The sequence below is a fragment of the Monodon monoceros genome, unplaced genomic scaffold (genome assembly GCF_005190385.1).
Source record: "Monodon monoceros isolate NGI ecotype Baffin Bay Population unplaced genomic scaffold, NGI_Narwhal_1 Super_Scaffold_22, whole genome shotgun sequence".
In the NCBI taxonomy this organism is placed as follows: Eukaryota; Metazoa; Chordata; class Mammalia; order Artiodactyla; family Monodontidae; genus Monodon; species Monodon monoceros.
This window is the reverse complement of record NW_021703779.1, coordinates 59,047,938-59,069,576: the sequence shown is the minus strand read 5'-3', so window position 1 is coordinate 59,069,576 and position 21,639 is coordinate 59,047,938. Positions and strand designations below refer to the sequence as shown.

General features: G+C 38.2%; 1 protein-coding gene and 1 non-coding gene across 2 annotated transcripts in view; one reads left to right on the top strand and one right to left on the bottom strand.

Annotated features, from left to right (window-relative positions):
* The window catches only part of TEX11 (testis expressed 11), a gene marked incomplete at its 5' end in the record, with an annotated part of 336,930 nt that overhangs the window by 241,075 nt on the left and 74,216 nt on the right, over positions 1-21,639 (top strand). The window contains 7 exons of the mRNA XM_029241408.1: positions 3,895-4,019; positions 9,039-9,124; positions 11,790-11,846; positions 15,860-15,900; positions 17,202-17,288; positions 17,722-17,792; positions 20,386-20,502. Coding sequence (XP_029097241.1) covers positions 3,895-4,019; positions 9,039-9,124; positions 11,790-11,846; positions 15,860-15,900; positions 17,202-17,288; positions 17,722-17,792; positions 20,386-20,502 — 584 coding nt within the window. The remainder of the gene's footprint in view (positions 1-3,894; positions 4,020-9,038; positions 9,125-11,789; positions 11,847-15,859; positions 15,901-17,201; positions 17,289-17,721; positions 17,793-20,385; positions 20,503-21,639) is intronic.
* LOC114906667 lies at positions 19,770-19,898 on the bottom strand. Its single transcript, XR_003796484.1, has one exon. It is a non-coding gene; the product is annotated as a small nucleolar RNA SNORA11 (small nucleolar RNA).

Below are 21,639 nucleotides of genomic sequence, written 5' to 3'. Positions count from 1 at the left end.
AATCTGAATGAGATCCTTCCTGGGTAGAGTAATCTTGGTTGTAGGTTTTTTCTTTTCATCACTTTAAATATGTCCTGCCACTCCCTTCTGGCTTGCAGAGTTTTTGCTGAAAGGTCAGCTGTTAACCTAATGGGGATTCCCCTGTATGTTATTTGTTGCTTTTCCCTTGCTGCTTTTAATAATTTTTCTTTTCATTTAAGTTTTGATAGTTTGATTAATATTTGTCTTCACATGTTTCTCCTTGGATTTATCATGTATGGGACTCTCTGCGGCTCCTGGAATTGATTGACTATTTCCTTTCCCGTATTATGGAAGTTTTCAATTATAATCTCTTCAAATATTTTCTCAGTCCCTTTCTTTTTCTTTTCTTCTTCTGAGACCCCTATGATTCGAATGTTGGTGCATTTAATGTTGTCTCAAAGGTCTCTGAGACTGTCCTGAATTCCTTTCATTCTCTTTTCTTTATTCTGCTCTGTGGTAGTTATTTCCACTATTTTATTTCCCAGGTCACTTATCCGTTCTTCTGCCTCAGTTATTCTACTATTGATTCCTTCTAGGGAATTTTAATTTCATTTATTATTGTGTTGTTCATCATTGTTTGTTTGCTCTTTAGTTCCTTTTGATCCCTGTTAAATGATTCTTGTATTTTCTCCATTCTGTTTCCAAAATTTTGGATCATCTTTACTATCATTATTCTGAATTCTTTTTCAGGTAGACTGCCTATTTCATCTTCACTTGTTAGGTCTGGTGGGCTTTTGCCTTCCTCCTTCATCTGCTGTGTGTTTCTCTGTCTTCTCATTTTGCTTAACTTACCGTGTTTGCCATCTTCTTTTTGCAGGCTGCAGGTTCTTAGTTCTTGTTGTTTTTGGTGTCCGCTCCCAGTGGGTAAGTTTGGTTCAGTGGATTGTGTAGGCTTCCTGGTGGAGCTGACTGGTGCCTGTGTTCTGTTGGATGAGGCTGGATCTTGTCTTTCTGATGGGCAGGACTGTGCCCGGTGGTGTGTTTTGGGGTGTCTGTGACCTTATTATGATTTTAGGCAGCCTTTCTGCTACTGGGTCGTGTTTTGTTCCTGTCTTGCTAGGTGTTTGGCATAAGGTGTCCAGCACTGTAGCTTGCTGGTCATTGAGTGGAGCTGGTCGTAGCGTTCAGATGGAGATCTCTGGGAGAGCTTTCGCTGTTTGATAATACGTGGAGCAGGGAGGTCTCCTGTGGTTCAGTGTCCTGAACTCGGGTCTCCCACCTCAGAGGCACAGGCCTGACACCCAGCTGGAGCACCAACACCCTGTCAGCCACACAGCTCAGAGGAAAAGGAGAAAAAAGGAAAGAAAGAAAAATAAGATAAAATGGAATTATTAAAATAAAATATTAAAAATTAAAAAGTAATAAAAAGAAGAAAGAAAGAAGAGAGCAACCAAACCAAAAAACCAATCCAACAATGATAACAAGTGCTAAAAACTATACTAAAAAAAAAAAAAAACAACGGACAGACAGAACCCTAGGACAAATGGTAAAAGCAAACCTATACAGACAAAATCACATACACATATACACGCATGCAAAGTGAAAAAGGAAAAAGTATATGTATCTATATATTAAAAAAAAGGAAGAGAGCAACCAAGTCAATACACAAATCTACCAGTGATAATAAACTCTAAATATTGAAATACGATAAACATAAAACCAGAAACAAATTAGATGCAGAAAGCAAACCCCAAGTCTACATTTGCTCCCAAAATCCACTGCCTCAATTTTGGGATGATTCGTTGTCTATTCAGGTATTCCACAGATGCAGGGTACATCAAGTTGAATGTGGAGATTTAATCCACTGCTCCTGAGGCTGCTGGGAGAACTTTCCCTTTCTCTTCTTTGTTCGCACAGCTCCTGGGGTTCAGCTTTGGATTTGGCTCCGCCTCTGCGTGTAGGTCTCCTGAGGGCATCTGTTTTTCGCTCAGACAGAGTGGGGTTAAAGTAGCAGCTTGATTAAGGGGCTCTGGCTCACTCAGGCCAGGGGGAGGGAGGGGTACGGAATGCGTGGCGAGCCTGTGGCGGCAGAGGCCACCGTGAAGTTGCAACAGCCTGAGGCATGCCGTATGTTCTCCTGGGGAAGTTGTCCTTGGATCATGGGACCCTGGCAGTGGCGGGCTGCACAGACTTTCGGGAGGGGCTGTGTGGATAGTGACCTGTGCTTGCACACAGGCTTCTTGGTCCTGCAGCAGCAGCCTTAACGTTTCATGCCCGTCTCTGGTGTCTGTGCTGATAAACGCAGCTCTCATCTGTCTCTGGAGCTTGTTTAGGCAGTGGTCTGAATTGCCTCTCCTTGCACACCCTGAAACAATGGTCTCTTTCCTCTTAGGCAGTTCCAGACTTTCTCCCAGACTCCCTCCCGTCTAGCTTTGGTGCACTAGCCCCCTTCAGGCTGTGTTCAGCCAGCCAACCCTAGTCCTCTCCCTGGGACCTGACCTCCGACTCCGGAGTTTCAGCTCCCAGCCCCTGCCCACCCCAGCGGGTGAACAGACAAGCCTCTCAGTCCGGTGAGTGCTGGTCGGCACTGATCCTCTGTGCGGGAATCTCTCCGCTTTGCCCTCTGCACCCCTATTTCTGCACTCTCCTCCATGGCTCTGAAGCTTACCCTCCAACCCCCCCGCCCCCCCCCCCCCCCGCAGTCTCTGCCAGTGAAGGGCCTTCCTAGTGTATAGAAACTTTTCCTCCTTCACAGCTCCCTCCCAGAGGTGCAGGTCCTGTCCCTATTCTTTTGTCTCTGTTTTTTCTTTTTCCTTTTGCCCTACCCAGGTACATGGGTATTTTCTTGCCTTTTGGGAAGTCTGAGGTCTTCTTCCAGCATTCAGTAGGTGTTCTGTAGGAGTTGTTTCACAAGTAGATGTATTTCTGATGTATTTGTGGGGAGGAAGGTGATCTCCGCGTCTTACCCCTCCACCATCTTAAAGGTCTATCTCTGTCTTTTAATTGGATCATCTAGACCATTTATATATATATATATATATATATATATTTTTTTTTTTTTTTTGCGGTACGTGGGCCTCTCACTGTTGTGGCCTCTCCCGTTGCAGAGCACAGGCTCTGGACTCACAGGCTTAGTGGCCATGGCTCACGGGCCTAGCCGCTCCGTGACATGTGGGATCTTCCCGGACCAGGGCACGAACCCGTGTCCCCTGCATCGGCAGGTGGACTCTCAACCACTGCGCCACCAGGGAAGCCCTAGACCATTTATATTTTAACGTGATTACTGATATGGCTAAGTTTAAATTTAGCATCTTGTTATTTGTCTTCTATTTGTCCTATCTGGTCTTTGTTGCCATTTTTCTTTTTTCTGCCCTTCTTGTAGATTAATTAATATTTTATAATTATGTTTATCTCATTCTTTGGCTTATTAGGTATAACTTTTTGTTTTGTTATTTTAGTTGTTACTTAAGGCCTATAGTACATACGTATCTAACTTATCATGGTCTGACTTGAAGACATATAAGGAAATATAATACCACCATTCTTTTTTTTTTACTTTATTCTGTATTAGAATCCACTATATGGATGTACCAAATTGTATTTAACCCATACATTATTGATGAAATTTAGGTTCATTCCATATTTCACTCTTACAAAAAATTGCTGTGTGAACATATTTGTATGTTGTATATTCACTTTTCGGATGTATCCATGGAATAAATTCATAGAGATGAATTGCCTAGTTGGGCATTTTTGTGACATTCAAGTCCTCCTTGACAGTTTAGCAATTTAGATGACTTTATGAAAATTAATATTTTAAAGATATTAATGCTCTTAAAACAAATTCCAAAGTCATTGGGATATAATTAACCAGAGATAGCTATTATCTTTGATAAGAGTATCTCATTTTTTAATTGTTTCCTTGTTTTTCAGCTTTGCAGGCAATTGCTCCTTCAGAGAATTTATTAAGAGCTGAAGAACAAGAAGAGAATGATGTAGTTACAAATAGAAGTTTAGTTTCCATGTTCCTCAATTTAGCTGCCCAGCTTGCTCTACAGGTAATTCTTATGTACCCGTCTATGAGATTTTTACCTCTTTTCCATTTTCAGAGACAATTAGAATGGAATCATCATCAGTTAGGCACAGGAGAGGCCTTTCTTTACCCTCTATTTTGCCTCATTGTTTTCACACCAAGCTTTGTTGCAGAATTGCTTTATTTCTCTTCATTGCTTTATGATATAGAGAAAAGTAAATAAAACAAAGTGAGGTAATAGTTTTGAGCTTAAAACAACAGAAAAACTAAGCATAGCAAAACATTAACTTTTATTAGAAACTTGAGATTTGAAGTACTATACCATGCAAAAAAATAATCATCTATTTGGAAACTTATCTTTATCATCAGTTTGCCAAAAAAAAAAACACAGTTTAAATCTTAATGGATCTTTTTAGTTTGTAACCAGAAAGCGACTTTAGTTTAGAAGTAATAAATACTTGCACCTCCTTTGTTTACTTGCAAAATTCTGGTCTTAGTAATATACAGGATTAGGAGAAGCATTGTAGCAACTGTGGAGCTCTTGGACTAGGTGATAGACCAGGTTTGAATTCTGGCTCTGCCACTTAAGTGCTTCCCTTCTTTGAATCTTAATTTCATCATTTGTAAAATAAAGATAATACCTAACTCCAGTGTTATTTTGAAAATTAAGTAAGAGGATGGCTGAAAATGTGATTTGTTATTAAAGAAGCTTGATCTACGCATATAGTGTTTCTGTTCTTATTAACGATATACAATCTGGCCACAGCTGTCTCTTCTACTTTATCTCATATTACTCCCCTGTATCATCATTATAGTGATATAAGCCACCATTACGTTAGGCACAGGATCTAGAATGGTGGAGGCACAGGCCCTCTATAACTCCAAACAAATACTGTGTTTGTCAAACAGGCCAGTCACATTCCTTTTTCTGTGTCTGGTTTATACCATCCCATCTTTTAAGAAATGTTCTTATTTAAATGCCACCTTTTCAAAGTCCAACTTAAGATTTCCTTCCGCTGTAGAGACTTCCCAAATCAATTCCAGTCCTCAGTTGCTCTCTTTCTACTCTAAGTTTCAGTAATTTTTAACGTGTATGCTAATTATTTGGTCTGTATCATATATACTGCCTTATATTGCTAATGCATGGATTGTCTTACTTGACTTACAAAGTCCTTGAGGGCCATATTTCTAGTACCTTGCCCAATATCTTGCCCAAAGTAGTAGCTGAATACAGTTTTGAATGATATGTTTTGATGTTAATGAATAGGATAATAGAACTCCTGGAAGAGGAAAAATATTTGGCAAATGTAGATACATGATGTGCTTGTGCAGGAAATGAGAGAAAAATCTCTAATGGGGAACCCAAAGGCAAATATCTTTTTAAAGGAAGGTTTATAAAGTTACATTTGATGGAAAGCAGAAGAAAGCCAATGGAAGAATTATGGAACTATATTTCTGAAAAGGAAAATAATTTTAATAGAGGAGAAAGAATCAGGGAAAAAAAAAGCCTCAAGTAGTTTGAATTAGAAGATGGAAGGAAGGATGGATGAGCCAAACCCAGGAAACTGAATATATCTCTACAAAAGAACAAGGGTGGAATCCAGTTTTTACTTACTACAGTTGCTTTGCAAAAGGCATTTCAAGTGCTAGTGAAACTATCATTCATTCAGCAAATATTTATTGAGCACCTACTAAGTGCCAGGCACTGTTATAGTCTCTTGGGATAAATTAGTAAACAAAACAGTGATATGCCTTCTTGGAGCTAACATTCAAGCAGGAGGAGAGAAGATAATGATAAGCATAATAAATAAGAAATTATATGTAATATGTTAGAAGTTGATAATAATATAGAAAAAATAGAGCAGGATAACAATCCTCTGGGATTGGTGTGAGTTATTTTTTTTAAATAGGGTGGTGAAGATAGGTCTCATTGAGGAGATGACATTTGTACAAAGACTTGAAATTGTTGAGGGAGTTAGCCCTGTAGATATATGGGGGGAGTTAAGAGGAAGAGTAATACAGGCAGAGGTAACAGCCAATACAAAGGCCCTAAGGTATGTATCAAGGAAGCAAGTATGGCTAGAATGAATAAAGGGTGGGATTAGTGAGAGATGAAGTCAGAGAGGTGATAGTCTGGATTATGTAGATCCTTATAGGCCAGTGAAAGGACTTTGACTTTTAATCTGAATGACATGGGGAACCATTGGAAGGTTTTTAACAGAGCAGTGACATGATTTGACTTTCATTTTGACAGAAATACTCTTGGCTGTTTTATTGAAAATAGACCATAAAAGAACCAAGCAAGGAGACCTGTTAGGAAGTTTTCAAAGTAATCCAGGGAAGATTAAGGTGACTCAGATAAGGGAGGTAACAGTGGAGGTAAATGATAACAGAATTTGCTGACAGATTGGATGAAGGGTATAAGAGAAAGAGACTGGGTCATCAAGTGGAGTTGCCATCAGTTGAACTAGGAAAGGCTGCAAATAGAGTACGGTTGGGGTGAAAATCAGGAGTTCAGTTTGGACATGATGCATTTGAGATGTCTATTAGACTATCCAAGTAGAGATCTGAATAGTCAGTTGTATATATGACTCCGGAGTTGTGAAAGAGGTCTGGGCTGAAGAGAAAAGTTTAATAAGAGTCATTAATATATAGATGGTATATAAAGCTATGAGACTGGCATGTCATCACCAAGGGAGTGAGTATATATGCAGTAGAGATGAGGACCAGAGACTGAGCCTGAAACCCTCAAACATTAATGGTTTGGAGAAAAGAAGAGGAACCAGTAAAGGATAATGAAAGGGAGTAATCCATGAGGTAGGGGAAAACAAGGATGATGTGGTGTCTTGGAAGCCAAATGTGTTTCATGGAGGAAAGAGTGATCAACTATGTTGAATGTTGCTCATAGGTCAAATACAGTGAGGACTGAGGACTGACCATTGGAATTTATAATATGGAGGTCATCGGTGAGTTTGACAAGAGCAGTTTTGGTAGAGGTAGGACAAACACCTGATTATAGTAGGCTCAAGAGAGAATTGAAGGAAAGGAATTGGATACAGTAAGTATAGACAATTCTTTAGAAGAGTTTACTACAAAGGGAAGAAAAGAAGTTGGGCAAGAAAACAAAATTTTTTTTAAAGTTGGGCAGTAGTTGGTGAGAGAAGTAGGATCAAGAGGTTTGTTTGTTTGCTTGAAATGGGATGAGTGAGAATGTTTATTTGCTAATAGGAATGACCCAGTTAAGAGAACAAAAATTGACAATGTGAGAGAGAAAAATGAAAATTGTTAGAGTAATGTCATTAAATAGGCAAGAGGTGATGGATGCGAGTGTATAAGTTTAGGGTTTGGCTCTAGGAAGAAACATGGATAGTTCATTTATGATAGCAGTTGAGAAGGCAGAGTATGTGGTGTGGTTCCTGGTGTGTGAATAGATGTGGTAGTGGGAATCTGTGGAAGTTCTCTTTCTGACTGCTTCAGTTTTCTCAGTGAAGTAGGAAACAAGGTCATCACCTGAGAGTGAGAATAGGAGAGGAGGTGTTAGGTGTTGAGAAAAGAGGATAAGATATCAACTAATCATCCAGAAAATCAAGAAAGTGAATGGCAAGGGTAGTGTGGTATGCTTGCCTTGTAGCAGTAAGGTCCATTTGATGAAGTTTTAAAAATAAAACAAATAGTTGTACAGGTTTTTACCCAGCTACTTTCAGCTGCATGGATGCAGGCACAAAAGTCACTAGAAAGTTGAATTTAACCAGGCTTATGGTTTTGCCAGGTGAATACAATGAAGCAAAAGAGGGGCAGGAAAATCAAGGAACAAGGGAGTGATTATAATTAATCCCCATGGAATTTAAACTGGATACCGAGGAGGACTTCAAGGGGATGAGGGATGGTGAAATATTAGTAGTATCAATGTATTGGAGATCTTAATGCAGTTGAAGGATTGCTGGAGTGGTAGAGGGAGTGAATTAGAAAGGTAGGAGATGGTAGAATACATGAAATAGAGCAGGGTACAAGACAAGAGTGAGGGAGTGAGGCACCTAGAATTGGTCCATGCACAACCCTGAGAATGAGTGCGTCCATAAATTGTGTACCCTAGGAGCCTCACTTGCATGACCTGGCTTTTAGTGATGACAGTGTCCAGTGAATGACTGTGCTAGTGAATGGCTAAGATAATTGGCAGAGTGGAATTCAAGGAAATAAGAGACTAGGATATTAAAAGGATCATCTATCTGTATAATGAAAATGCCAAAAATTGACAGGAGTATATTTTGGAAAAAATAACTGTGAGGAGTAGATAAATCATTAAGAAATGAGAAGAAATGGTCTGAGAGCAGTTCACCATAACAGTGAGGGATAATGGGTGATATAGTCTGGTGACAGGAAATTCAAAGCTGGGGGTTTTAGGGAGCAAGAGGGAGAATAATTTTAAAACAGCAATGAAGAGCAAAAATGATGCCTACTCCATCTCCAGGTCTAGGGAGATGAAAGAAAAACAGCCACTACTTGAGAGGGCTTTATTGAAAGCAGTGTCCTTGGAGAAGCATAGATTTCCATTAGAGAAAGAATGTAGAGGGAGCTTTCTGGGAAGAAGTTGCTCATAGAGGAGACTTTGCTGATAATGGACTGAATTTCAGAAAGCATAGTGGAAGGGTTGGAGGAGTTGGGGAGAAATGAGAAAAGAGGACAAAAGGGATTTACAGAGGGTGCTGGAAATGAGGGTGACCTCAGAGTCCAGGGTTCTTTTGGCTCCTGCTGACAAACAGGAATAAAGAGCACAGTAAGATTAGTCCTAGTGAATTCAAGGCAGTGTTGGCAAGGCTGTGAGTGTTTATGGATAGGGAGGAGTGGCTTTCTGGGGCCAATGTGAACCTGTTCTGTTTTTGTCAATGAGTTACATCTTCATTCTACCATCTTGCAGTAGCGCTTTTGAGAATACAAAACAAACAAGTTCAGATTTTGTGTTCCCCTTAATGGACAGGAATATAGATAACATTTTATAGGTATCACTTTGAGATGTAATTTAACATATTATATTTGTCCTTTATAGAATGAACAACAAATCGTGGCAGAAAAAGCTTTGGAATATTTAGCTCAATATTCAGAAGACGGACAAGAAGTCATTATAGCTTTAAAGTAAGTAATCCACATCCTGTGGATGTGAAAGGATCTCCTCTGTACATGTTACTCTTGGTCTATAAACTTTGCCAAAATAGTGCTGATGGGATCAAGCTGAGTCAATGCCTACAATACCAAGTGGTTTTTTCCCCAGCTTTATTGAGATGTAACTGACAAATGGTGGCATTGTATAAGTTAAGATATGTAACCTGGTGATTTAATACACATTCGTATTATGAAATAGCACAGTAAGATTAGTTAATACATCCATCACCTCACAAAATTACACACTGTGTGTGCTGAGAACATTTAAGATTGACTCTCTTAGCAACTTTCAAATGTATAATACAGTATGGTTAACTACAGTCACCATGCTGTACGTTAGATCTTTGGAATGTATTCATCTTATAACTGGAAGTTTATACCCTTTGACCAACATCTCCCCATTTTCTCCACCCACAGGCCCTGGCAAACATCATTCTACTCTATTTCTATGTGTTTGGATTTTCTTTCTTTCTTTCTTTCTTTTTTTTTCTTTTGTTTTTTTTCCTAGAGATCCCACATATAAGTGGACAATACAGTTTTTGTCTTTCTCTGTCTGACTTATTTCACTTAGTACAATGCCTTCAAGGTCCATCTGTGTTGTCACAAAAGGCAGGATTTTCTTCTTTTATTTGGTTGAATAATATTCCTGTTTGTGTGTGTGTACATATACCACATTTTCTTTATTCCTCCACTGATGGACACTTAGGTTGTTTCCATGTCTTGGCTATTGTGGATAATGCTACCGTGAACATGGGGGTGCAGCTATCTCTTCAAGATAGTGATTTCCTTTCCTTTGGATATATACCCAGAAGTGGGATTGCTGGATTGTATAGTAGTTTTATTTTTACTTTTTAAGGAACCTCCATGCTGTTTTCCACAGTGGCTGTACCAGTTTGCATTCCCATCAACAATGCACTAGGGCTCCCTTTTCTCTACAGCACTTGTTACGTCTCATCTTTTTGATAATAGCCATCCTAACAGGTGTGAGGTGATATTTCATTGTGGTTTTGATTTGCATTTCTCTGATGATTAGTAATGTTCAGCATCTTTTCATGTACCTGTTGGCCATTTGGATGTCTTCTTTGGTAAAATACCTATTCAGGGGCTCTGCCCATTTTTTAATAAGATTATTTGTTTTTTGCTGTGGAGTTGTAGGAGTTCCTTATATATTTTGTATATTAACCCCTTATCAGATATATTGTTTGCAAACATTTTCTCCCATTCCATAGGTTGCCTTTTCCTTTTTTTGATAGTTTCCTTTGCTGTGCAGAAGCTTTTTACTTTGATGTAGCCCCACTTATTCATTTTTGCTTTTGTTGCATGTGCTTTGGGTGTCATATCCAAAAAATCATTGTCAAGGAGCTTTTTCCCTGTGTTTTCTTCTAGGACGTTTATGGTTTCAAGTCTTATATTTAAGTCTTTAATCCATTTTGAGTTAGTTTTTCTGAGTAGTGAAAGATAGGGGTCCAATTGCATTCTTTTGTATGTGGATATCCAGTTTTCCCAGTACCACTTATTGAGAAGGTTATCTTTCCTCCATTAAATATTCTTGTCTCCCTTGTCGTATATTAGTTGACAGTATATATATGGGTTTATTTCTGGGCTCTCTGTTCTATCGGTCTATGTGACTATTTTTATGCCAATACCATGCTGTTTTGATTACTATAGCTTTGTAGTATAGTTTGAAAACACGAAATGTGATGGCTCTAGCTTTGTTCTTTTTCAAGCTTGCTTTTGTTGTTCAGGGTCTTTTGCGGTTTCATTTGAATTTTAGGATTTTTTTTTCTATTTTTGTGAAAAATGCTATTGGAAATTTGGTAGGGATGCTTAAGGTAAAAAAAAGATATCAGTTGAAACTGATCTTCCCCTTTCTCTGTTTGTATGAAGGAAAATGGTTTATCAAAAGGGAACTTTTACATACAATAATGAGACAGAGGAAGGTGAGGTTAGGACATGGTAACTCCTAATGATGTAGCTGAGAGTATGCCAGTGGGAAAAATAAACCAGAAGGGTTCTATAGTGATTCTCCCATTGGTCAACTATACCTGAGGCCATACTTCTGAAGGGAAATGGAGTCACAGATACAAAAGTATCAGAAGGAGTCTTGAGATACATACGTTTAGTCAGATAAATATCTAAAATTATTCTGGATGATTGATGGTGTTTTTTCTTTTTAAAGATTTTTAGGATTTGAAACTTTACAAACTGCCTTATTTTGTCAGTTTGTCATCATGCCGCCAGATCCCTTCAAAAAATATTCATCCTAGTTTATGTGGAACCCAAAGGCCAGTTCCAGGTTCCTTTATAGAGAGAAAAATATAAAAGACTTGTACACTATATCTGATGTTCTGGCAGGTGATTTGGGGCAATTATATAAACTGTGGAACTATTTAAGAATTTTTCAAGCAACACTTTCGTTTTAAAATTATTTTATTAAATTACTCTTCCAAAATTACAAAGTTGGTATGTTTTCATTGCAACCATTAAGACATACAAAGACCTATAAATAAAATAATCTCCTTTTTTACCTCTCTTTTCTCACTTCTGCCTCCTGGGCTAATCAAGATTAATAACTTGGTATATATTCTTTCACATATTTCTTCCTAAGCATCACTTTTTATATTACTTTATCATACAGGTGTTTGCTTCGTCTTGTTGTTCCAAAAGTTTCTCACATGCCAGAATCTGAAAACAAGTAAGTTATAATTCAACAGAAATGATGTATTCACCGTTAGAAAAAAATATAACAATTTTCACTAGAAACCTTGTATTGAGAGATATATAGTATACTGGGTAAGGTCAATATAGGCTCTGGGGCCAGTCTTCCTGGGTTCATATTTTGGCTCTGCCACTTATTAGAATATGTAACCTGGGCTTCTGTTTCCTGATCTGTAAAATGGGTATAATAATAGTACCTACCTTATGAGGTTGCTGTGATGACCTGATGAATAAATACGTGTAAAACACTTAGAATGGTGCCAGGCATTTACCATGCCCTCAGTAATGTTCGCTATGATTTCATTATGATATTGTGTCTGTTTCCCCCTTTCTTAACAGGAGACTTAAATATAGACATAGCTCTTAGCTCTTACTTTCCCACAGAAACATAAATAACCTGGTTGGCTTGTTGATTCTGATTCTGTATCAGCTCAGCTGGGAGTATTCAAATACCTTTCTGCTCACAGTTTCTATGGCATAAGATATAAAGAACTTAGCAGTACATGGAAGAATTGGGTCACCCATATTTCATTCACAAAATTCACTTCCTCCTAATGATTTAAAAGAAAACTCTATTCAAGGTCTTGACTAGGGATAACTTTCAGAGAAATACCACCTATCTCTATTTTCTCTACTTGGACAAAAACTCTGTAATAGTGTATCACTACTTCATTTTTGCTTTGTATATTTGTACCTGGAGGCAATATATTTTTTTAGCTAAATTCTTTGGGAACTATCTATGACTGAGATAATATTAGATTGATGACATAACTTTTTTCATAATGCAAATTTTACCCAGACATATATGGTAAGTTTTGCCCCTTGTTTACAGGCTCTATGAATCCATTTGAAGGGCACTCAAGCTAACTAAAAAAAAAAAAAACATATTGAGATAATTGAAAATTTGAGTAATGACCAAATATTTGATATTAAGAAATTATTAACTTTTAGGCATATAATGGTAGTATAGCTATGTTTTTAAAAGGATCCTTATATCTTATAGGCACATCCTAAAATATTTATGGATGAAATGATGTGATGTCTGGAATTTGCTTCTACAAACAATAAATGCTGGAGAGGGTTTGGAGAAAAGGGAACTCTCTTGCACTGTTGGTGGGAATATAAATTGATACAGCCACTATGGAGAACAGTATGGGTGTTCCTTAAAAAACTAAAAATAGAACTACCATACAACCCAGCAATCCCACTACTGGGCATATACCCAGAGAAAGCCGTAATTCAAAAAGGTCATGCACCAAACTGTTCACTGCAGCTCTATTTACAATAGCCAGGACATGGAAGCAACCTAAGTGTCCATCAACAGATAATGCATAAAGAAGATGTGGCACATATATACAATGGAATATTACTCAGCCATAAAAAGAAACGAAATTGAGCTATTTGTAGTGAGGTGGATGGACCTAGAGTCTGTCATACAGAGTGAAGTAAGTCAGAAAGAGAAAAACAAATACTGTATGCTAACACACATATATGGAATATTTTTTTAAAAAAGTTCTGAAGAACCTAGGAGCAAGACGGGAATAAAGACACAGACCTACTAGAGAATGGACTTGAGGATACGGGGAGGGGGGAAGGGTAAGCTGGGACAAAGAGAGAGAGTGGCATGGACATACATACACTACCAAAAGTAAAATAGATAGCTAGTGGGAAGCAGCCGCATAGCACAGGGAGATCAGCTCGGTGCTTTGTGACCACCTAGAGGGGTGAGATAGGGAGGGTGGGAGGGAGGGAGACGCAAGAGGGAAGAGATATGGGGACATATGTATATGTATAACTCATTCACTTTGTTATAAAGCAGAAACTAACACACCATTGTAAAGCAATTATACTCCAATAAAGATGTTAAAAAATAATAATAATATGGGAGAAGAGGGGGTAGGTGGAGGTATCATTAAAATAAGATTGATGATGAGTTAATAATTATTGAAGCTGGGCCATGGATACATGGGGATTCATTCATCTGTTAAATATAAGCATCTTTGAAATTTTCAACAATAAGAAGTTAAAAAATGAAATAAACTCAGAGACTAAATTTTGATAGCTAATAGATTGTAAGAGCTCCTCAAAGGCTAGTACTATTTGTATTTATCTTTGTATCTCTGGAACCTAGGACAGTATCTAGCACATAATAGCCACTGAATTTATTTAAATGGCTGAATATCAGTCCTTTACAAGAAGATCTTATATTGAATTTAAAAGGTGCTTCATATTCCATGTAATTGTGATGCACAGTCAGATCCCACTCATTAAAACTAATTTAAAGATGGGGAGAAGGAAAGGGATCTTGTTCAAATTAATGACAAACTTTAATTACAGAATATTTTGTAAATATACCTTTATTGTTCTCAAGTAAATATAGTAATAAAGAACATCTACTAGCAGTGTTTTCAAGTAGAGGTCAGGACCTGATTTAACAAATAGATTAGACTAACTTATAAAAGAAAAAAAAAGCCTAATTCAATGGGAAGAGTCAGAGAATTGAGTTCTAGTTTTAGCTGTTTCACTAACTTCTGGTTTACCTTAGACAATAACAACTTATTTAACTTCTCTAAGCTTTATTTTCTTCACCTATTAAATAAAAGAAGGTGAACTGGAAAAGTTCTGTCCTCTTCTAAAAATCTTATGTTTTTCAATTACAGTATCTACCTAAGTATTAACAATTCGTGTGCTACAATTTTTGATAGCAGTTTGTCTCTTAAATAGACTATACATCCCTTTCCATGTGCTCATTCTTACTTGTACTATTTATTTGCATTAATGGACCCTCCCTAGATTATTTTATATAGTCACTGAATTAAATAGTGAAGTCGGGCTTCCCTGGTGGCGCAGTGGTTGAGAGTCCGCCTGCCGATGCAGGGGACACGGGTTCGTGCCCCGGTCCGGGAGGATCCCACATGCCGCGGAGTGGCTGGGCCCGGGAGCCATGGCCGCTGAGCCTGCGCGTCCGGAGCCTGTGTTCCGCAACGGGAGAGGCCACAACACTGAGAGGCCCGCGTACCGCAAAAAAAAAAAAGTTAAATAGTGAAGTCAACTTTAGCTCAGCTGAAATTCAGATTAATAAAATTTACTGTTAGAAGTTACTTTATATAAAGCAGATGTTTCATGTTTATCCCTAAGAAAGCTGGTACTTTTCCTGAAGCACAGTCTGTATTGTATAATACTAGACATTCTCCTGATAAGGCCAGTCTTATAGTGTGTTCTACCCTACTTACTATAAACTTCCTTAGTTGAGTTTGCCGATACTTCCATATTCAATCCTTTGTTTAAGCATAATGGGATGTTTTTCTCTGTTAAAATTTATGTTGCCCCTAAAGAAGCTTAACTAAGGGTCAAGAGACCTAGGTAGTAGTAGTCTTGGCATTTGTCATTGCATGACCTTAGACAGATCATCCCGCATTTCCAGATCTGTTTCCTCATCTGTAAAATGAAGGGTATGGATAAGTGGTTTTTAAACTATATTCCTTAGAAACCTGGAAATTCTGTGGCACTGCCTCAGGGACTTCCAGGAAGCTGAGACTCTAGGCCTCCACCTACCACTGGTTCAACCAGAGCAGGTACACTTTTGTCTCTTCTTGTATATTAGACTTTTATAAAATTTTATTTGAAACACAGGTTCCAGTTCCCCCTCTTCAAAAAAAACCAAAGCTTGAAAATCACAGAGATCACTACCTGCTCTCAAATTCTGTGACCCTGTAATATAAAACCTTATCAGTCATTGAAATCCTTTGCTTGAGAGTAGGTGTAGAAGGGGAAGAGAGAAAAAAATATGAGGACATTGGAGATGAGGAACAGTGTCCTATAATGAGGAAAAACAGTGTTGAAATGATAGGTTGGAGCCCTGAACAACAAACTTCACAATTTAACATTTTCCTTGAGCTGCTCTCAGGCAAATATAGAGTCTCTTTTTGATACTTTTCTGTAGTAAAGCTTTGGAACAGTATGAAAATGCTCTTTTCTTTATTTTTTTAGAAAGAAACAAATGGATAGACTTTTGACTTGCTTGAATACAGGTAAATATCTCCTTGGTTATTTTCACTCCTTCATTTTGCCTCTATCCTCTATTAAATTCTCCAAGTACATTGAGCACACTGACTCGGGCTTCGTGTTTGAGTTAAGCTTCATGCTTTTACTAACATACGTCACAGCAGTATACCTGTTTATTTATTCACAAGCAGAGAAAAGTTTGTCATCATTAGCATTCATCTCCAAATGTGATTTCACCTCTGTTTTTATTCCAGTTTTTTAAAAGACATTTCCCTTCCTTCCTTCCTTCCTTCTGTCCTTCCTCCCTCCCTCTCTCTCTGTCTCTCTCCCCCCCCCCCCCCCCCCCTCCCCCCGCCCTCCTCCCTCCCTCCCTCCCTTCCATGTCTATTGCCACTTGGTCCTAACCTAGAAATTGAACAGGTGAAAAAGGGTCAAGACAAATAAAAATATTCTGAGCCCTGCTAATTTTCATGTTCTCTGAATCAAATTCAGATTGTTTACTCTGTTGTTTTGAAGCTGTCCATCTGTCTATCCAAGTCTGTGTCATCTCCTCTATCTACTAATTGCTCCCTGTCCACTTCATTCAGCTAATGTGCTAGCTACATTGCATTCCTTTTTCCAACTCTATGCTTTCTTTCTTGGTGTCCCTTTTGCCTAATAGGTCTTCCAGTTTCTACTGCCCATGTACCTATTTCCTTATGTCTAAAACACACCAAAAACTCCATATCTTAGAAATTCAGTTCCATTTATTGCAGTAGTTCAATTTTATACCTCAAATACCTGTCAACAGGTAAATGTAGCAAAGTGGTTTAGAAACTACAGCTTTTCAAAAGATAAAAAGTTTTCTGTTGGCATTCTTATCTCTCAGAAGGGCACATGAGTATGTAATAAATGCTTTCTGATGATGACGGCACATTCTGGTTCCACACTGTGCTTGCTGTAGGAGCTCAGTAAATATTATGCCAACCTATCAATACTCTTCCAATCCTCAATCTCCTTTTCAGTGTTTTAAATGATTACTCCTCTTCTTTGTTTCCTTACACATAAATCATATCTTTCTACCTCAGGTGGTGAATGATTGCTCTAATTAAAATTGTAAACCTCTCCAAAGATGTGTTTGTTCCCCAGAGTTTGAGTTAACAGTTCCTTGGAGCTTGGTAATGCTTTTTGTCATTTAAATTACTTTTGGTATGCACCCATGCACACGCATAAAAAAAGAACTTTCTAAATTCAAGCTCATGTTTGACTGTTTTTAAAGCAGGATTAACAACTTTGCTAGAGTATAAAGTAAAAGACCTCAATATCAGATTTTCCTGTTTGACTGCAGCACTCCCGAAATTTGCTCAGTATTTTGATGGAGAAGTCTCGACTTCAGGCTCAAGGACTAATGAAGCTCATTGGTTTCGAAAAATAGGTAAAAGGAAATTCTGTGGCTATGGGAAACATTGTGGGGTGGTAGAATCAGATGTGGATTCAAATTCTGGATCTTCCATTTGTAGCTATGGGTACAAGGATAACTTGCTTAATCTCAGTCGGTGAACTCCTCACTGTGATCCTCATTTTTTTAGATGGATTTGTGCCAAGTAAGAATTTATCATATGTCCCCAATTTTAAAAAATCCAACACTATCTCCATTGGCCATTGTCCTAGAATTAAAGATTGGAAGTGATGGAAGTCTCTAAATTTACCTGGAAAAAATTTCTCTAAAAACCTAAAGTTAGCTTTTTTTAACCCCTGAGAAACCCCTCATTAGTGTGTTAATATTAAAGATGTAGGTAGTGGAGATTATAATGGTACAGGTTAAACAGTAAATTTTCATAATTATGTTATTTCATGTTAACTTTCAGCTTGGAACTTGGCTGTGCAATGTAACAAAGACCCAGTGACAATGAGAGAATTTTTCATAATTTCTTATAAGGTAAGTCTCTTCCAACAAGTATCTCACATATGGATCACAACAAGGATATGATCACTATGAGTATAGTCAATGACTAAATATAGAGTGAGATTGGCTTTTAATCTAGGAACTTTTAATATATGTTTAAGCAGGAATGACCTAAGGGGAATTTGATCCCTATAGGGTATAATATGAGAACATGAGGCAGGTCTCCCCATACCGAAATATCACAAACAACCATCATCCGGAGCCTAAAGTTCTACCATAAGAGACTTATTCCTTTATCTTTGAAGGAATTTCAGTCTCTCAGAACCTATATCAAAATATAGCTATCTTTAGGAGGGAATACTCTAAGAAGTTGTCAATCACCAAAACATTAGGAAGGGTTATGGGTATAAGTCTATAGGAATATTGAATAGGTATCTGGGGACAACAGGAGGTTAAAAGGATGCTAAGAAGCTTGGACCTGCTTTATAATTTTTCCGAGAGCAGGTTTTGTGTGTAAGGATTTGTGAGCTTGTTTTGCAGTTATAAGCCTTTTAAAATAGGTGTTATCCTCCAAGGTAGAGGTTAAATGCCAGAAAGAGGATCAAATATTGATTAGAGGATGAAAGGAGAGGTGGCAAAGAATATCCCTCATACACATTCTGGAGTATGCAGTCTGATATGTTGAGATAGATTAAATATTTTAGAACTGGAACGAACTATAGAGATAAACTAGCACAACTCCCTCATTTTATATATGAGTCACCTGAGATGTACAGAGATTGGGTGTCTTGAAATGCTATTAGTTAAATGATGGCGATGATTATGATGACTAAATATTTGGGGAGATTAAGAAATAATGTTTGAAAGTTTAGGTATAATTTCCATTTTAATTAGGTGAAATAAATTAGCTTCAGTTTTGACATTCATGATAGCACTAGTCGGATTCCATGTTAGAATCAAGTAGCCTAGAATTTTACTGTACTACAAAGCTGGGAGGTTTGGTTTTTTTGGAGGTTAATTTGTGTTTTTATTTGCTAGTATAACTTAACTACAGTGGCCTGCAAACTCTTTTGATCTAAAAAATACCTTTTACATCACAGTCCAACAAACACACACACATATATAATATGCATGCATATATAAGCAAAACAAAAGTTTTGCCAAAAATGTCTACCCTGAGTGTTAATTCTTTTTTTTTGAGACTCTTTTTTTAAAGCAGTTTTAGGTTTACCACAAAATTGACAGGAAGGTACAGAAATTCCCCCATATACCCCGTCCCGACACATGCGTAGCCATTATCAACAGAGTCGTACCTTTTCTTTTTTTTTTTTTTGCGGTATGCGGGCCTCTCACTGCTGTGGCCTCTCCCGTTGCGGAGCACAGGCTCCGGACGTGCAGGCTCAGCGGCCATGGCTCACGGGCCCAGCCGCTCCACGGCATGTGGGATCCTCCCGGACCGGGGCACGAACCCGTGTCCCCTGCATCGGCAGGCGGACTCTCAACCACTGCGCCACCAGGGAAGCCCCCTTTTCTTTTTTAAACCAATGACAAACTGCATTGACACATCATAAAACCACAGTCCACAGTTCACCTTAGGGTTCACTTTACTGAAGTGAGTAGTGTTGCACGTTCTGTGGGTTTGGACAAAAGTATAATGACATATATCCATCATTATAATGTCATACAAAGTATTTCACTGCTCAATAAAAACTTCTGTACTCTGTGTATTCAGCTCCCCTCTCCCCCCGAAACTCCTGGCAACCATTGATCTTTTTATTGTCTCCATAGTTTTGCCTTTCCAGAATGGCATATAGTTGGAATCTATTTTTTTTCCCTTGAATAAAGAGATTCAAAGTCTTTATGTCTGTAAGACCACTTATGGCCCACTCATGTGTGGACCTCACTGGCTCTAGGTGGCAAACCTCCCCACTAAATACTGTAGCTTTTCTTCCAATATTGAGACCTGTCCCACTGGTCCTACCCAGAAGCCATGTGGAGCTACAGGGGGACATGTGTTGGGTATTTGTTCATAGGAAGGCCACAAGTTTGTGCCCCTTGTCACAGTGAACTCAGATTTCTGTTGGGTGTGTTGTAAATTGAGGAGCCATTTCTTCAGGCCCCCTGCTCTGAGGACAGCCCATGGGATTTTTTTCTAAAGCTGGAGGAGAAGGTTTAATGATGAGGTTATGCCTAATGCCTGTCAAGATTTGATATTGTCTCTTTCAACCATGAACAATATAGGTACTAATTTCAGCTCTATTCAGTGCAAAGGGGAAATCTATTTGCCAGGGGGAAAATCACTTAGAAATTACAGCGTAAACCAAGAAGTAAATCACTAGATAGAAATACAGGGCCAAATGACAGTACTTGTCATTGGGAAAGATAGGAAAATTGTGAAGAAATGAAGCTTTTTAATCTCTAGAAAGGTGCTAAAGAAACAATAGAAAGTAATAGAAAATTAAAACCATAAATCAGTGTTATAGTCTATATCATTTTTAAGGTGAGATGTGCTTTTCCAGCTGAATTTTGTCATTCAGACAGGATTTTGCTGATTTTCATTCTGATTGTTTGTGTTCACCTGGCAGAATTCTCACTATTCATTGATGTTCTGGTTATTTCTTATCAGCTGTCCCAGTTTTGTCCTTCTGATCAAGCAGTTCTGATTGCACAGAAAACATGTTTAATTGTGGCATCTGCAGTTGATCTAGAGAAAGGGAGAAAAGCTTCAACAATTTCCGAACAGGTAATGTGCAACCTTCAGGAAAAACACAAGCATTCGGTGTGCTGTTTGGTATGTTTGCTTTCCCTGATGCAATTGTTTTTGATTCTCTTTAAAGAATCCGTTCCTCCATTCTAGCAACATGTTGATTTCAAAGATTTGTAATGGCTACTTCCTTCCTAAGGAAAGGTCACATTTGGCTTGGCCTCTTCTTTTAAAATGCCCCTTGCCATGGATCATTATTTCTGAATCTGTTTTGAAATAGTCTTTATCTTAATCATCTCCCTGTGATCACATGTGGTCCATAGGAGTGTCTTCTCTATTTCTGTTTCCTTTCACACATCCTCTAAGGAAGCACTCATTTACTTCAACAGCTTTGATAGCCATCTGAAATTATTTAGTTGGCTTGTTTTTCGTCACTCAATTGCATTTGCCTTCTTTGGCCCACATTCTTAAATATTTTATCATTAACTCAGTTTTAACAAGAAGAAGACAGAATTCCTACTTTTACCTGAATTCCACTCTCAGCTTAAACCTTACCCCTTTTAGGAGATACCAACATGAACATCTTGCTCTCCCATCTACCAGAGTATTCTTTGGTTTGTCTTTAGTTCTTTACCTTCCTTCTTTCAAGCTAAGAAAGTTGTCACCAAGTTGGACCACTAGCATTTTTGTATGGTTTTAAGTTCTAGGTCTCTCTGCTTTTTTCTCTTCCCTAGACAAAGAAAACGTCACAATCTCCCATACCTACCAGCTTCTTTTCTTTCCAGTTGGTATAAAATCCTTCTTGGTGCTTATTCTCTTCCTTCTGTTAATCTGTTCTTTTATATAATTCTTCACATCTGGAACAAACTCTTAGCAGATCTCTGCCAACATATTTTGTTTTCTTTCTCTTCCCTTGTTGAGTTCAACTTGAAAAACATGAGTACCAAGCACTCTGCTAGGTACTGGGGATAAAGAAGATAAAGTCGTTGTCCTGAGGAGGAAAGCGGCTTCTTTTTAGAAACCTTTCCATCGTAAAAGAAGATGAAAAAAAGAATCTACGAGCCTCAGAGCAAAACCAAAACAAACATTTTGCTTCTTAACAAGTAAGGGTGTTGTCAAACTCAAGTTCATATGCCCCACACACAGTGAGGCCAAACAAACTGAAATGTCAGAGTT